Source organism: Mustela nivalis (assembly GCF_964662115.1).
Source record: "Mustela nivalis genome assembly, chromosome: 16".
NCBI classification, from domain to species: Eukaryota; Metazoa; Chordata; class Mammalia; order Carnivora; family Mustelidae; genus Mustela; species Mustela nivalis.
The window spans coordinates 23,827,858-23,845,160 of record NC_139035.1 but is presented as its reverse complement, the minus strand read 5'-3'; the positions used below and the strand labels follow the sequence as shown (position 1 = coordinate 23,845,160).

At 43.6% G+C, this 17,303-nt stretch overlaps 1 protein-coding gene across 10 annotated transcripts in view; it reads left to right on the top strand.

Annotated features, from left to right (window-relative positions):
- Positions 1 to 16,960, top strand: part of RASAL2 (RAS protein activator like 2) — a gene marked incomplete at its 5' end in the record, with an annotated part of 358,965 nt that extends 342,005 nt beyond the window's left edge. For 6 of the 10 annotated variants that reach the window (XM_082704135.1, XM_082704133.1, XM_082704131.1 and 3 more), the window contains 5 exons: positions 2,287 to 2,421; positions 4,108 to 4,310; positions 5,542 to 5,629; positions 8,590 to 8,620; positions 11,333 to 16,960. In XM_082704135.1, coding sequence (XP_082560261.1) covers positions 2,287 to 2,421; positions 4,108 to 4,310; positions 5,542 to 5,629; positions 8,590 to 8,620; positions 11,333 to 11,475 — 600 coding nt within the window. In that variant the 3' untranslated portion in view covers positions 11,476 to 16,960. The remainder of the gene's footprint in view (positions 1 to 2,286; positions 2,422 to 4,107; positions 4,311 to 5,541; positions 5,630 to 8,589; positions 8,621 to 11,332) is intronic. The other 4 variants (XM_082704136.1, XM_082704134.1, XM_082704132.1 and 1 more) reach the window with 1 other exon arrangement.
- Between the last annotated feature and the right edge of the window lie 343 nt (positions 16,961 to 17,303).

The window sequence follows — 17,303 nt, the reverse complement described above, 5'->3', positions numbered from 1 at the left end:
TTTAACATGTATTAGAAAAATTTATAACTATTAATATTAAAATATATTTATAAATATATATATAACCTCAAACTCATGATTGTACTGATGTTATTACTTAGCATAAGGACTCAGGTAACAGGAAAAAGTTGTTTTAAAGAGATAATAAATAATATATCAGTGATGATGTGGTTATGACAAAAATAATAAAGCAATACACAAATGAGTGAAGTATACAACATACCTAGATACCAGAGTGGAAATGGAGGTAGACTTTTAAGAACTGAAGATCTTGACATTTAAGCCATGTCTACATGTTTCTTGACACAGTGGAAAAAAAGGAGGAACTTCTAGAAGTCCATTAACAATTGCTTATATGTGCCTCCGGCATGATGCCACTTTTTATTGATACATATTTGTAATCTGCAAATCAGCCAAACAGGTTCTGCTTCACATACTTCTGTGACTTGTGTATGTGTATCTTGTAGAGTTTCTCCCAACCGGTATTTTTTATTTGGTCCTAAATTGCAAAGTCATCAAAAAAAAAAAAAAACTTTCTTTTAAAATAGCTATCTATAGAAAGTTGAACTGGATTCTATTTCAGAATGACATAAAGATAATCTTAAAGTAGATAGCTCTGCATGGGAGAGAAAATCCCCTCCAATTATGAGATTACAGTGTTGGTCCTCAAAATAGAAATCTACTTTAATTCTAAAAAGGCTAACGCAGGGGCGTCTGGGAGGCTCAGTTAGTGAAGCATCTGCCTTCAGCTCAGGTCATGATCCCAGGGTCCTGGGACCAAGCCCCACTTCCCTTGTCCCTCAGGCTCTCTGCTCAGCAGGGAGTCAGCTTCTCCCTCTCCCTCTGCGTGCTCCTCCCCCTGCTTGCACACTTTCGCATGCACTGGGGCTCTCTCTCTCTCTCTCTGTCTAATAAATAAATATCTTTTTAAATAAATAAATAGGCTAACCCACATACAGTGCTGTATTCTGTCCTTCTTTCTCACCCTCCCAGCCTCCCTCATTCTCTCTCTCTCACTCTCACAAGCACACTGGAGGAAAATAATTTGTTTTATATCTCTAGCATTATTTGTAGAGAAAGCTTGTTCTTGTTCAAGCTTGTTCTTGTTCTTGCTACTGAAAGCTTGTTCAGTAGCTTAATATAAATTGTAATATCCAATGCCAGTTTTCTAAACATAAATATGGTAACATGCAAGCTCTGTAGTTTCCAAAGGCCTGTCACGTACATTATCTTACTCAGTACTACAACTCTCTGTGAGATACTGGGATAGGTCATGTCATTTTGGGGGTGATATTCCTAATCAGTAGATTAAGAAAAGAGTATTGAAGAAATTAAGGGACAGTTTAAGTGGCAGGCCTTTTTTTTTTAAAGATTTTTATTTATTTGAGAGAGAGAGCACGAGTGGGGGGAGGAGCAGAGGGAGAAGAGACTCCCCACTGAGCAGAGAGCCTGATGTGGGGCTCGATCCCAGGACTCAGAAATCATGACCTGAGCTAAAGTCAGACGCTCAACCGACTGAGCCACCCAGACACCCAGGGCTGCTACCTGAGGCCAGAATGTTTATCCCTCTGTATGTCAGTATTGGAAAAGGACAATTTATCTGGCTATCCTAACTGGATGGAAATATCCCTTAAACTAATCCAATATCTATTGTTTTACAGTGGGGGTATAGCTCAGTGGAGGAGCATTTGACTGCAATATCTATTGTTTTGTTCCTGTATTCATCAAGAAACTGTGTGGCCTAAGATATAGACTTCTGAGTGGTCTTCATCCATCAAGAAGTCAGCACTCTGTAAAAATTAGCAATACCACTTGTTTTTCTCTTTGTCTAAATGATTAATGTGAAGATTGCGGACTTGGCTTTCTGATGAATAAATGGGTATCTTGTGGGTTTGTTTAGCATTAATCAGTTTGTTGGTTCCGGATCATCTCTGGGTTACACAGCCATTTCCTCAGCTGAGCAGTCAGCCATCAAGTCAGGCCTTTTCTCTCGTTCTTACCATCATTGAAATTTCATTGGTAATTGGACCATTGGACTAATGAATGATTTTAAGGCCTTGGCTTTCTTTTTCTGGAAGTAGTGCATAGGCATTTCTCTTCAGAATAGTGTGTTCTTATACAAGAAGATATTCTCATTCCTCACCCCCCAGCCCTGTCTTTAATAAAATATTGCTTAGAACTACGAAAATTTATTAGATCACAGTTTTGTCCTCCAAGAATATCTCCATTTGCGAAACCAAACTAGTGAGCTGTTTGGAGAGATGCTAATAGGTGTTTCTGATGCAGGTACAGTCACCTGTGGACTCTGCCACAATGTCCCCAGTAGAGAGGACAGCAGCCTGGGTGCTGAATAATGGGCAGTATGAAGAGGATGTGGAAGAGACTGAGCAAAATCAAGACGAATCCAAGCACGCTGAGAAGGTAGAACTAGCCTGCCTTTGTTAGCTTCCTGCCCCCACAATGATAGGCCACCAGAAGGGTTGTGTAGCCAACACTGTGATCTTTTTCCCTCCCCAGTTTCAACTCCATCTCTTATGTTATCCAGCACATACACATCTGTAGATAACAAGTCAGTAGTGTCTCTGGGTGAAAATACGCAGAAAATGCCTGTCCGGCTGGGATGAGGATTAATTTTCTTTTCGTGTAGGTTACCTTGAGTTGGAGACATTCTGCTATTCATTTCTATTGAGTGGGGAGTATTTAGTGTTTCTATAGACTGGTGGTTAGTCTTAGGGCCAAGGCAAGAATTATCCTTGGACTAGACTTCCTTTCCAGATCTTGTTTAATGATTTTATTTTGTTTTGTTTTGTTTGTCCTTTTTCCCTTCACTGGATAAAGAACTTCTAGCTCTATGTTGACTTTTAATCAGATAGTATATATTTCTGTTTTGTTTTAAAGAAAAGTTGACATGGAGAAAAAGGATTATCAAATAAGAGGCTTGACATCATGTATGGCATTTTCTCATTTAATTAACAACCACACAACTGGTCCTGCTTACTTATCAGCATGATCCTAAAATATGCTTACTGATGCGGTCTGCCTTTTTCAGTGGTCATGAAAATCGTCATCTCTGACCTTCTGGATAGAGAATGTAGTTTAGGATCGTAATGTTGGGTAAGCAGAAGCTAACTGCCTGATTGTCAATTAAATGGGATATTCTGTGAAAATAGTTTGCATTTTGGAAAGCACCATATAGATTTATCATGAATTACTCATTAATTTAAATAGACCATATACAAGAAAGCTTTTGCTTCTCACCTCACCTAGAAATGTGACATTCCAATGTACTCACACCCCAGCTACTGCACTGTCAGTACAAAAAGAATGGGGACTCTAGAAAGCTTTAGTGAGGATTCATTATATAAAGCTTTAGTTTATATATATATGTATATAAAGCTTTCATGAGAAAACAGACATACGTGTTCCAGCCAACAGTACCAAATTGAACCAATGAACCACATCATGAAAAGGGGCCAAAAGGGCAGTATTCATGAGCCCTGGAGAATATGTAGGCCTTTAGCTTAGTGCCTGTGACCTGAATATTTCACACTTGTATAGTTGGGGAGAACGCAGCAATAGCTTACTTTGCCATCAGATTTTATCTATTGATTTAGTAGTGTAACATTATAGAAGTATTGCTTGTTCTCTAAAGGCTGATTCTAATAGAATGAAGGAATGAGATTCTGATGAGCCAGGATGAGTCAGAGGTCCTCCAGTACAGGTGATGACACAGTAATCTTTTCCCTGGTAGACGACTGGTTTTTGGCTTACTTTAAGTGATTTGACAGGCTTCTGAGTACTTGATCTTTTTTTCCCCTGCCCACATTTGATACACATTGGATGTAGTTTGTAGCAACTGGTAGTTAATTTGGAAAGAGATACATAAATATATAGATTGAAAATGCCAAGTTCAGATTAAAAATGTGATTTTAGGGGGAGGGAGGACAGAGCTCCTTTACCATGTATGGTTTCTGGTCATTTTTAAGAATATTAGCAGCACATGGAATGGCAGCTCAGACAGCATCCAACCACCTCGATTTCAAAAACCACCGTAACTCGAGTCCCCCGCCCCCACTCCTTGTTTTTGATGCCTCTCTTCTGCTCTAGTACGAGCAGGAAATTACGAAGCTGAAGGAGCGCCTGCGAGTGTCCAGCCGGCGGCTGGAGGAGTATGAACGCCGCTTGCTGGTGCAGGAGCAGCAGATGCAGAAGCTGCTGCTGGAGTACAAGGCCAGGCTGGAGGACAGCGAGGAGCGCCTGCGCAGGCAGCAGGAGGAGAAGGACAGCCAGATGAAGAGCATCATCAGCAGGTCAGACCGCCCACCGGTGGGGGGTGTGGGCCAGCTGGGGGCACTGGGAGATCGGAGGATGAGCCGGAGAATCCTGAAGTCGCAACAGCCGAAGCCGATTCAGTTCTGCATATGCTCTGTGGGATTCCCTACAGATGTGATGCAGGACCGTATCGCTTAACGTTTCTAGATATGAGATTTCCCAGCCTTCTTTTGAAGACCCAAGTAGTCTTCCATCATAATAATTAGAAAAAATGGAAACATGGCGACTCACTTGCAAGGTCTTAGTATTTAACGTCCAGGGGTCACTTAGGTCTTCGTGAGTCTAGAGACGTAGAAGGGCAGCATCACTGGATATCTTTAGGGCCAGAGAACTAAGAGACAGAGAGTGCCAAGATGTCCAGAGTCTACTGGAGGGCTCAGTTGTTCCAGACACTCAAACAGCACCCACCATGGGCCAAGTACTTTGTGAAGCACTTCACAAATAGTAATTGGTTTGATCTGTTCATGAAGATGTGTTTAATGCCAACCTCGGAGGCAGGCATTGATCTCATTTTACAAATAAAGAAACGGGCTCTAAATCCATAAAGTCACCTGCCCGAGGTCACTGAGTGGGGCAGCCAGGACTTGAAGCCAGAAAGTCAGGCTCCAGAGCCCAGGCACATAACCACTGTGCTTCCCTCTTGTCAAATGCTACCGAGGGGTCAAACAAAATGAAGACAGAAAAGGTTTGTTGTTTCAGAAACATGGAGGGAATTAGCAGTCTTTGAGCTGTTTCGTGGAGTCGAAAGTCCATGGGTTAAGATGCAGGTGGTGCCTGAGAGAGAAAGTAGGCCGACTAAGTGTAGCACACTCTGAGAAACTTAGCTGTGCAAGGAGAGAAGAGATAGCTTGTCACCAGGGAACTTGAGAGTAAGAAGGGGGGGGTTGTTTGCTTCTGGTTGGTTTGATAGTTTGCGATGAAATAAGCTCTGCCAGGGCGGGGGGGGGGGGGATCTGACAGAGGAGAGGGAGGAAATGATTTTGGGGACCTTGTCCCAGAGGAGATGAAAATGCGTGGGATCCGGTCACTGGCCAAGAGGTCAGCCTTGGATGTCTCCTTTCAAGGTGGGAGAGAAGAAAGTAAGCATGATTACAGACCTCTCGTTGGAGAGGAGTGGCAATCTGAACTCTGCTGAGTTTGGGTGTCTTGTCCCCTATGTCAGCTGGCTCTCTTTGACGTTCTCGATGTCTCCTTGCTGCCACGTTCTAGGCTGATGGCTGTGGAAGAGGAACTGAAGAAGGATCACGCTGAGATGCAAGCAGTTATTGATGCAAAGCAAAAAATAATTGACGCACAGGTGAGCAGGCCTTGAATCTAGTAGGAAGCACTTGTTTGTAGTGACTGTTAAATTTCCCGACTTCCAGCCCTTTGGAAATGCCAAGGCATGTACTGCAAAAATGGGTCATTGGAAAGTTCTCAGCATTACCTTTTGAAGATTAAAAGAGTTTCTATGTGACCTGCATTACTTTTCCTTTCTTTGACTGGTGACAAGTCTGTTAACCCAGCAAAGTATTAGCGTGCTTAGGGCAGTTGCTTGACAAATCTTAACCTACTGCATGATGGGGTTTCCTTCTTTCCTCATGGAAAGGAGGGCGTTCTCTAAGGGGGTGACTGTGAGAAGCACACCGCATGTGTCTGGCTTGTGACCTCCACTGACCATCGCTTGGCTGTGATGTTCACGGTCTTGTTAGTCACGTCCACTGTGCCATCGACCTCGAGCCCCACATACGAGTGGAACTGGAGGGGAAAGACAGGGCTGTGGCAGATACCTTTCCTTGCAATTCTTCTGGTGCAGGGTTTGGCAGTGAAGCTTGGGACTTGCTTGGCTGCCCTCCTTTGTCGGCGCTGTGCTTAGAGAGCCTCTTAGTCTTGATGAAATCAGAACCTGGGCCTCTGCTCACTCTAGCTTATACCCACAGCACTAATGGCGCAATGACTGCCAAGAACACCTCACAGGGCACATCAGTGATGCGAGCCAAATCCAGGAGGCAGGAAACATTGCTGATTTGGTTTCATTTTATCATTGCTAAATATGGTTGTATTGCTTAGAGTGAAACAAAGAACAAAAGGCAGGTGCGGTTTTCATAGTGGCTGCTCTAGCCTCCGAATATATCCCCTTCCTGGAAACAGCCAACCCACATGGGTTTGCATGTGTCACCCTCAAGACCTTATCATATCCCCAAACTATGGAATAAAAATGGGAGCAAGGACTTTATGTTCTACCCTCTTCTCTGCATAGGGGACCATCCATGTCAGAGCCCCCGGGACTATTAAGCATGCACTTAACACCTGCGGTCTGGTTTCCTGACAGGGTTTAATGGGGAATGGGATTTATCTTTCAAAGGAGTTGGGAGGGAAGCTGAAGGCAGAACCATGGAAGGAGGCTTCCTGGGTTCCATATTCCACAGACACCTCCAACCTGTAGGCCAGTGTGAGCTGTGATGCTCTCATCACCGTAGCTCCTAGAATACTTGGGACTCCGTAGTTTCTGGATATTTGGACCTCATAAGAATCAGAAGAAAGGTTTGCTGTAATTATCTGACTTGCTCCTTTTTTTAAACCTTTCTGGTGTCCCCAGGGTGGGTGAGGGAGAGTTGGTGGAGACAAGGCCATCCTGCCACACATACTATAAAAATTCATCCCAGAGTCTTCAGAGAAACAACCTGGATACAGAAAGCAATTAAGTCAGAAAAACCAATGTTAGTAAGTTTTCACTTATGGATTTTCAGTGTGACAAAATAATACACAGAGAGTCCTATTGATAATCACACCAGGAGAGATTTTGGTTCTGATGAGATAAAACAGACCATTTTCATAATTCCAGCTGGTCGAAAACTATGCCAGTCTTAAGCAGAGGAAGCTTGGGTGTGTCACAGTCGTGGCTCTGTGCACAGAGCATTTCCCTCTTCCGGCTGCCTGTCAGGCCAGCACATCCTCATGAGCTTCTGACAATTTCTACCCACTCCCGTCCCCTGTCTTGATATCGGGGGCCAAGATGACTGGGTGTGAAACAGGATTCAGGCGTGGACAGTGAACACAAGAAGGGAGTAGGATCTATCAGGCCTCAAAAGCTCTGGAAAGTAAGGACTTTCTCTCAGCAAACCAGGAGGGCGTTGTTGTTCAGGGACGGGTGAACTGTGATCCTCAGAGCATCAGTCAGTGTCCACGTGAGGTCTGGCTAAACGAGATATTTTGGGTCCATACCTCAAGGCGTGGTTTTCAAATGCTTTGATTACATGGACTGTTTTGGTCAAACCAATGGTACCTTCCATAGATGACATTCCAACTGCTCGGACTGCGTACCACCAGCAAGGACCACTTTCAGCTCATGGATGAAAGCCCACCGAGGTTGGCTAAATATAGTAAATCACTTTGTCAAACACAGGCATTACTGTGCAGTAAGCCCACCATGGATCCCTGAAGAATACTTGGAGAATTCACTGGACCACATTTTGAAAAACAGGGTTCTGTATATAGCACAGATCATAAGCACTAAAACAAATTAAATAATAATAATAACCTCCAATTCTAGCTGTTGTCTTACTGATACATTAAAGTCTTATTATAGCAGAAGACTTCGAACATCTTTGGGCAACTTTTATAATGAATGACCTTCTATATCAGACCCTCTCCTCTGTCGGGATAAATCTTACATCATGAGTCTCTGATGGAGCAGAGCAGCCCTTCGGCATCATTTACTAGAACGCACCAAGTTTGGGGTGAAGCCTTCCCAGGGAGGTAACCCATACTTTTAGGTCCCCGCCATCTTCCTTGGTGCCACTGGTAGTGGAAAATATTTCTGAAGTGAATGCGGTTGCTTTCCTTATATTCAAGCTGAGCCCAGCATTTCCCAAAGCACTAAAGGCCTGGCGCCCAGTGAACTGATTTTCATCTGCATCAGCAGCCCTGCTCCCCTCTGGGCAAGGCTTGTCGCTGAGGCCAGCCCATCCTTCTCCTGGAGTTTATGCCATGAGGCCTGGCCTGGGCCAGCCGCCTTCTAACTGGCCCTGCAGGGAGGTGAGCGTTCCACTGGCCAGGACAAAACCAGCTGTCTTAGACCTTGTAGACCACGGGGATCCTGGTGATGGAACTAAGGGGATCATTTCTGAAGCATCAGACCAGGGACTGTGCCACTTTCACCCCCCAGGATCCCTCCATGTGACTCAGATGGAGAACAGAGAAGGGCTTCCTCCTCTGAGAAGCAAGCAGCTGCCTAGTTACTGTTGCAAGTGACATCTCCACTGTGTTAAATTACAGGTCATAAATGGAGATGAGATTATTCAAACAGGCAAGTAAACCCAGTCCGTTCTCTAGCTGAGCAGTTCCCAGCCCTGGCCCAGGACACTGGCCTCCTACACATTCCAGCTCCTGCACTCCCCTCACTGGAAATCCCTTTGGATGGGGATTGCTTTGCCTTCCAACCCAGGCGGAATCAAAATGTCAGAGCATCTTCTGCCAACTAACTTGACTATCAAAAGTCCCTGTTTGATTATTTTTCTTTCACTTTTTATTTTATTTTGAGACGTTGGCAGTGGGGGGAATTACAAAAGGGGATTTGTCCACTTGGAAACTTCTGGCTGTTCAGCCAGGGGGTTATTTGGCTTCAGCTGGACCTCTTATAGGAAATAAATAATTGCAATCATTCTTTGCCTCTTTTTTTGACCCTTTAAGAATCAAATAATTTTTTACTAATGCCTTAAAAAACTTTGGGGGTGTAAACCTAAAGAGTCCTACTTTCCTTCATATTTGGGGCCTTCTAATTTATCCTAATACTGAAATTTCTTTTTAAATCATTTCAGGGTATTACCAGTTATTCTGTTCAGAAACCATTCTTTTTCTTTTCTTTTCTTTTCTTTTTAAAATTTTATTTATTTGACAGAGAGAGAGATCACAAGTAGACAGGGAGGCAGGCAGAAGAGGAGGGGGAAGCAGGCCCCCTGCTAAGCAGAGAGCCCGATGCAGGACTCCATCCCAGAACCCTGAGATCATGACCTGAGCCAAAGGCAGAGGCTTAACCCATTGAGCTACCCAGGTGCCCCCAGAAGCCATTTTTAACCAGAAGGGGAAATGTTGTATTTGGCCCCTGACTTCTAGTTTCCTGGTGACCACTGGCCAGTCCTTACCTACTTGCTTTTTAAGATTTTTTTTTTCATTCATTCATTTGACAGAAAGATCACAGGTAGGCAGAGAGGCAGGCAGACAGAGAGCGGGAAGCAGGCTCCCCGCTGAGCAGAGAGCCCGGTGCGGGGCTTGATCCCAGGACCCTGAGATCATGACCTGAGCTGAAAGCAGAGGCTTAACCCACTGAGCCACCCAGGCGCCCCTCTACTTGCTTTTTAAAGATCTAGACTTGTTATCCCAATAAACTCTATTAGCTATGATTTTTTTGAACTACATTTTTTAAGCCTCACAGATCTTTCATTGAGTTTTGCATACCCCTAACATGAGCTACCCTCCCAAAATAAAAAGCATCTTATACTAGATGAATGCTTACCTAATAATGCTGACTTTATGTGTCTTACTACTCAAGACCTCCATCAGAGAAAAGGAGGACATTTTTTTAATGCTAGGAATGGGTTTTTTTTTTTTTCATACTTTTGAAACCCCTAGCCCGGCTGCCCTGCCCCACCCCCAGAGTAGGAGATTAAAGGGGAGCATTACTTGATGCTATTGTCCATATGCTTTTGCCTCCAGCATTCCCCAGGGCAGTGGAGGGCAGCGATCCTCCCTCCTGGCAGCTCAGTGCTGGGAGCACCCCGACATGGCCCTGGGGAGCTGCTGCCCGCTAGCAAGGAGCAACATCCAACCCTTGGCCCTTCCTGTCCTCTCTGCACCTTGCCGTGACCCACCTTACCACACTTCTGGGGTAAAGTCAGACACTCCCGGGGAGGAAAGCTCCTTTTGGCTTTGGGGGTTATTCCTCAAGTTTTTTCTTGTTAATTTCATGGACCCTTCTCAGCAGAAGCCTCTTTTCTGAAAAGTGACAACTTTATCTTGGAAAGGTTCTGGAATGATCTCCCTACCTGCTGAAACTAAGATTAGGGTTTCTCTCCTAATCTTTGGGAGACTGATAATATCTATTTTTTTTCTTCTTATACTTAGATGAGCCTACTTTCCTTTAGATTGCCATATTTTGGTTGGGTGAGGGGTGGCCCTTTTTCCTCTTGGGTTTTTGTTTTTTTTTTTTTTTTCCATGCATGTATATTCAACAATGTTTGGTTCCAAAAATTGGTCCTAAAGCATTTTTCCCCCCAGAGACTCAAAAGTAAAATGAAAGCAATCTCCTTATTGGGCAGCTTTCCTGGAGTAACTCTGAGCTGGAATGAGTCGAGGAGCTTGTGTTCTCTGTTTGTTTCCATGTGTTATGTTCATGGCGCCCCCCTTCGGCCACATCTCCCTTCCCATATTCAAATGACTCCTTGGTCTGAGCTTCTGGCTGCTTTTCCCCTCTTGCTGTTGCATCCTCACTTTGTTGGTGACTAGAAACTGCCACAATGTATTGTTGTAATTTTGAGCACAGTGTGATTTCTCTTCAAACATGACTGATGGGCCCTCTTGAGGGGCCAAGAACCCATAGAGCACATGCACTTCTCCTCTGTGAAATGAAACCTCTGGTGCTTCTTTCTTTGCCACCTAATGTCTATGTTTTAATTTTGACCCAAAGCACTTAATCCCATAAGGCAGCTTGACACCCCTGTTGCACAGTCAGAAGTAATACCTGGTGTCTCGTTCACATCATCCTCGCGTCCCAAGGGGGTTATCAATAACCAGTCCTGCTGTGCTGCAAGGAAAAAAGAGAGAGAAAAGAAACACAGACCCACTGGGCTCAGGGAAGCCGAACCTGAGGAGGGTGCAGAAAGAGGCAGAGACGTTCCATTTGTCTGGGAAGCATCATGTGTACTGCTGTTTGGTAGAAAGCACTAGAACAGTCCTTCAGCAGAGCATTACCATGGGGTTTCCTGCATGTGGCCCAAATAAAGCCCCGATTGGTGTGTTGCAGGAAAAGCGGATCGTGTCGCTGGATTCGGCCAACACCCGACTGATGAGCGCGCTGACGCAGGTGAAGGAGCGCTACAGCATGCAGGTCCGCAATGGCCTCTCCCCCACCAACCCCACCAAGCTTTCCATCACGGAGAATGGTGAATTCAAAAACAGTAGCTGCTGACGGCCTTGGTGAACACACAGACTGTGGGAGGAGACAGAAGGAAATGTCCCCGCTCTCCTGGCCCCAGCCCTCTCCCCGACCCCCCAGGTTTACAGAATGTTGCTACTTCTGAACAGTAGAGTGGCGAGACATTCTCGAATGAAGAAAGAAACCTTGTCTTTCAGGGCATAAGGCTGAGACTTCCAAGGTCGATGCTTTTCCCCCATGTCTCTATGTACATAGGGAACTTAGTTCTGGGCCATGTACAGAAATTACCACTGTAATATACCAAAAGGAAGTGAATAATGTAGAATACCTTTTTAATTATTACTATTTTTATTATTGTTTTCCTCTTGTTGAAAGCACTGCGGTTGTTAGAGGAGGAAAAAGTAGGAACGAGGGGTGAGTGAGCGATGAGCCCGCGGGCTCAGTAGGTAGAGACCAAGTGTCTGTTGGATAGAAGCACGTGGAGTGCAATAGGACATCGTCAGAATGAATTTTTCAGGGATTCATCTGCCAGTCTAAAACCCCACTCTGGCCCCCTTGTCCTTTAGGAGAACATACAAATACCAAGAGCCAACCAAAACAATTGATCCCACTGATCAACTAAGACTGGTTCTGGATGGACAGCTAATCCGATTTGGGGATACACTGTTTCAGAAGACACAGATAAGAGCTGTTGCATCAAAACTGGACTTTAGGAGTGGTTTCCATCGAACTCCTGTTGATGTCTATTTCCTTCTGTCTACAGCAGATGGGAATTTTCCATTTTAGATAGGGGGCTTTTTTTAACCCCAGTTGTAATAAAGGGTGTTCTTTTTCCTCTTTAGAGTTTACAGAACTATAAATATTTGTGTTTCTGCATACCATCTTCATCTTCACACACCCACTGCCCTTTCCTCCCCCACAGTGGGAGCAGTCTTCACCAACAGGGTTCACTCTCCCCTGGAGAGGTTGTTCAGATATGCTGTCCATAAGCCATCCAGAATAAACACCCTTTCTTCCACACAGAAAAGGGCTAACCCTACCATAGCAGGAATCTCTGAATATTTCCTATTTAAAAAAAAAAAAACTAAAAAAAAAAAAATTTTCTATTTGTAACTTACAATTTTTGTTTGGGATAAAGATTTTATCCATTGTACTAGCAAATCTCTGGGCAGGGTAATTTTAACTGAATCTTTAGCTTTGAAATGGCTTCTTCTAATTCCCTCACTAAAATTTGGAAAGGAAATCCGGATTCAAAGTATGGCTCTCTTAAAAGTCATGACTCCGTGTATAAACAAAGAAAACTAAAAGTGCAAGGACCATGCGTTTCAGTTGTTACTCCCATGCTCTTCGTAGATTTGGCAATAATGACTTTGTTTCACCAACTGTCATCCTTGGCTTTATTGTAGGACAGAAACAGTCACGGAAGCTAGTTTACTACCTTTTTTCCAGAGGTGTGAAGTATCATCTTGAATGCAAACCTGATTATCAGAAGTATGGAATGTTACGTGTTAAAACAGACATTATATATACAAATATATATACATATATACTCACACATATGTACATATAACTGCACAGATAGGACAAGTTCATGCCTTCTCTGCTGTCAGATATAATGTTAAAAGGGTTTTGAATCTCTTTAAGCAAGATCTAAGCAGTTCTTTATCCTGAAAAAGCAACAACGTATCTCAAATAAGTTAAGGATGTTTATTTTAAATTATAAACTTTTTTAAGGAAATTTAAAAAAAAAAAAAAAAGAGGGAGGGGGACAAAAGACCCAAGGGAGCCCTATGCAGAGAGTGAGTGTTTCTACATAAGACATTTCTCACGGTGCCCCGGGCTGGTGCTCGGATCTCCTGAGCCCTGGCCTCTCCCCCGTGGATCTCTGTGTTGGACCTTGCATCTCAGCAACCTCCCAAAGGCCCCCGCCCCACCACCTTTTAAAACATTCCCCTTCCTAATCTCGTTTCTGCCAGTCAGAGCTGTAAATGGGGCTGCTCATCCAGCTTATCTGATCTACAGTTTTCCTGCCCTCGGATTTTGGCACTTGGTTAATTTCTTGACCCCCTGGTAGTTGTTTTACAAATTCTTGACTCCTCCCTCAAAGTTTAGGGTGCACTGTGGTCAAAACCCCTTCTTTAATAGGAAACCCACCTTACTAATTCTGAAGGTGTGCCCTGTGTTGGCTGGGGGGTATGAACACAGGTGTCCTCATTTAAAGCTATTCTCCGCTCCAGTCACATTTAATCTGCTCTGTAAATTCTTCATCTAGTCGCAGGAAGCCTGATAAAAGAGGTATCAATCTCGGTTGGCCTTAAGTCTGTAACTTGGGTGATGTCTTGCATTGAAGTTTGGAAGCTCGAAGTGTTGGTTATGGATTACAGAAGGCAGATAAGCTTACATGTAGTGGGGGTTGGGGGAGACACAAAAAAATAAATGTGCTTGTGATGGCCGGATGGCTGCCTAGATCTTGCTGGCATTGTGAGAGCCTCTCAGATGCAGCCCTCTCTTACCAGGCTATCTTGAATGAAAAGAGTTTTTAAAAAAAAAATCAAATTAGAAGTCAGCTACAAGTTCAGATCTGTTGCCAGATGTTACGTTTTAGATTATCCTTTGAGCCTGTTCCTGTCCAAACATTTTTCTGAGAATTTCTTGAGAGAAGCTGCCATCTGTAGAACTTACTCTGAAAGATTTTTAAGTCTGGAAGACTGGAGCAAACAGCTGACAGTTTTTATGGAGTTATCACTGAATTTGGCTTTTCTTCAGCCCAAAGAACTATATCCGGATGTTCTGCGGGGAGGGAGGGTATGGTCAAGGAGAGGCGGGCGGGCTGAGATCGCTGTGGCCGCACTCCTCCTCCAGGCACACATCACCATGCGGGCTGCAGCCTGGACCGCAGTTCCGTGGCATCCAGGGTTCAGGTGAAGTGTTTGAGAAGTGCTTGTCTAAGCTGACTGCCAGACTTGGCTGTTGACAAGGACAGTGTGGGTAGGATTTAGGAGTTCAGGAAAGCCCTTTTGTACTCCTTTTTTATATCACTGGAGCAACAGGCTTTCTGGGCCGGAGGAGCAGAAAGAGTGACATTTCCACCAGGTCCTGATGTTCTCCAAGTCTCTGCAACATAAGCCCAGACACAGGGGTTGACATCTAGGTAACTAGAACAGACACCCGAGCGCCCACCATGCCCCAGGCACACTCACGGAGGTGCCATCGGGAGTCCAGGGCAGCCCATTCATGAGGAGAATGTAGTAAAATAAGCTCATCGTGCTGTTGTATCTGTTCCTTGTCTTTACTGGGTAAAATAAAAATTTTATTTTTATTTTGGTCACAAGTTGCTCTCTCTGGTCACAAGTCGCTCTCTCTGGTCTGCTGCCACCTGTCCCTGTGATGGTGTTGGACAGTGAAAGAGCAGGAGTTTCTCTCTTTGACTGCTGTATGACCTTGAGAATTTGCTGGTCTTAAAGTTTTCCAGATCTTGGCCGACCTCAGCCTTTATTCACGGAGCTGTGGTTCTTTTCGGCCCCTGACTCTCACACTGTCCTCAGAGGTGTCCCAGGTGTGGAGCAGGTTCTTATGGGATGTTCCAGGGCAAGACTATGACCATGGAGTGAGTTTGCATTCATATTTGCTTTGCCTTGCACCTGGATTGAGTTCTGGTTAGCTCCAGTTCGGAGTTCCTAAGAAAGCTGAACTTGAGGAAGGAACCTCCTTCCGGATTACTTAAGTCCCATGTGACCTTGAGCCGAGGCTGGTCACCCGACTAGACTTATCGCTGGGCCACAGCCTTAGTTTATCGTCAGCTGTACCCACAGGGGCCACCTTCTCCTACAGATTGTGGAACCAAAAAGACCTTCTCCATTCCCCTTCCCCTTCTCAAGTCACGCGTGAAATCACCTGCTTGGCCCAGCAGTCAATTGTTGCCTTCCCACCCATTACCTGAGGGCCAAGAATTTAGGATACTTTGTTTCTATCAGTGTGTCAACTGGAAGACCTATTTTACTAGTCTATTAAAGGCAAGATATGTTGGGGTGTTGAATTTTTAAATAGAATCTCTTTCCATGTTCAAGTGATTATTATTAGTTCTAAAAGCATTCTCTTGTTGTCATGACCCAGTTACGAATTCTCTTGAGTTTAGAAAGGACAAAATTGATGAAATTTGCATGAGACGGAATAAAGATCTTACGAGGAGTGAAAGAACGTGAGGAAGATCCATGATCCAAAAGGGGACTGATGGACGGCAGCCTTCTCAGTAGCCCAAAGGTTCGAGGAAACAGGATTTATATATCCTTTGCCTGATCTTAAAATAGATAAGTGGAAAGGCAACATGCACAGCCACACAAAACACGATTCCTAGGGCTTCCTTTTTCTGAATGTTAGTTAGTCCGTCTTACAGAACAGCAATTCCCAGACTTTCTTGAGCTTTTAAGGTTTTGTGCTCTCATTTGTTAGATGTTACGACTGTGGTTCATTCCTCTTTAAAATGTACCATATGTGTTATATGTATATAGGTTAAAGTGACTTGAAATTGATTTGGTCTGACATTGTCTCAAGAATCCTAGCTATTGTCATTGATACCATGCGGGTCATAGAAAGAAAGCTGAGTATCACTGATCTGAGAGCAGTTTCCAGAAAGAAGGAGCTTTGGTTCCTGGTCAGTTGATCCTCAGGTGTTTGAGAAACCAAGCCCGCAGGATGTGGCCAAGACAGGAGAGCAAAGGGGTTGTTCTGCCCCTGTCTCAGCCTGCATTCGCATTTCCTACTGCTTTCTTTCTCATTCGAATGCCCTCATGTTCTAATAGGAAATGTTTTCATTTGGGACCTAAAACCAGATTTATCTGTATTTGTAGAAAGATTTCCACCGAAGCGATGTTTTAGGGGCTTCCAACATCCGTGGGAGGGTTTCAAATGTTCATGTATAAATATCGTATTTATGTCATTTCTAAACTCAGTTCCCAGTTCGCCAAAAGGTTAAAATATTATTGACTCAATGACCACTATCCTGCAAAAAAGTGGAAATAAATAGTAAAGGTTAAATCTTGACTGGTGCTTAGATATTTCCTAGTAACATTAGAATTAACCCAAGCAGACAGCAGCACACTAACCCGAGTCATACTTGTGAGGAATTTACCTTCTAAATTTGATTCTGTTTGTCATCTCCAGGGCCTTAATAAGAATGTGTTAATGCACACGACTATTTTACAATGATAACTCTAAATAATTTATTTTTTATTTCAAGAAAGAGAAATACACCTTAGAAAAACAAAACCCAAGATTTTATTTTATTTTTAAAGCCATATTTTTGTGCTGGTAGCACTTAGATTGTTCCATACGTGAGATCCATATCTACATTTCATTACCTGGGTTTGTTCTAAAGAAGATTTATTTTTGTTCTGTGAATAATTTTTGATGGTTCTTGTACATGTACAGATATAGATACGTTTGAGGTCTTTTATTGATATTCCTACAAAGAATACAAATAAACTTTAACTTTAAACATTTCAGACTAAAATTGCTACTGTATTTCACATAATTACCACCTTACTTCTAGCCTGTATTCTGGGTGAGTAGAACACTTGGAGAAAAACCAGAAAGGAAATGTATGCAGGGAACATTCTTCTGAGGTTATGTATTTTTTTTTCTTAAGTTATAGTTTAACATTAAGAACAATGTGTCACAGAATTTCCCAATTGACAAGTAAAAAATATTTACACGTAGTAGGACAAATAGCTTGCATTAATAATGTTGTATTGTGATGAGGTCCACAGAGAGCTCCTCATTCTGGAGAACTTAACATCTCTTCAGTAGCTCGTGGCTCGGAAGGAAAGTGTCCTCCATGTCC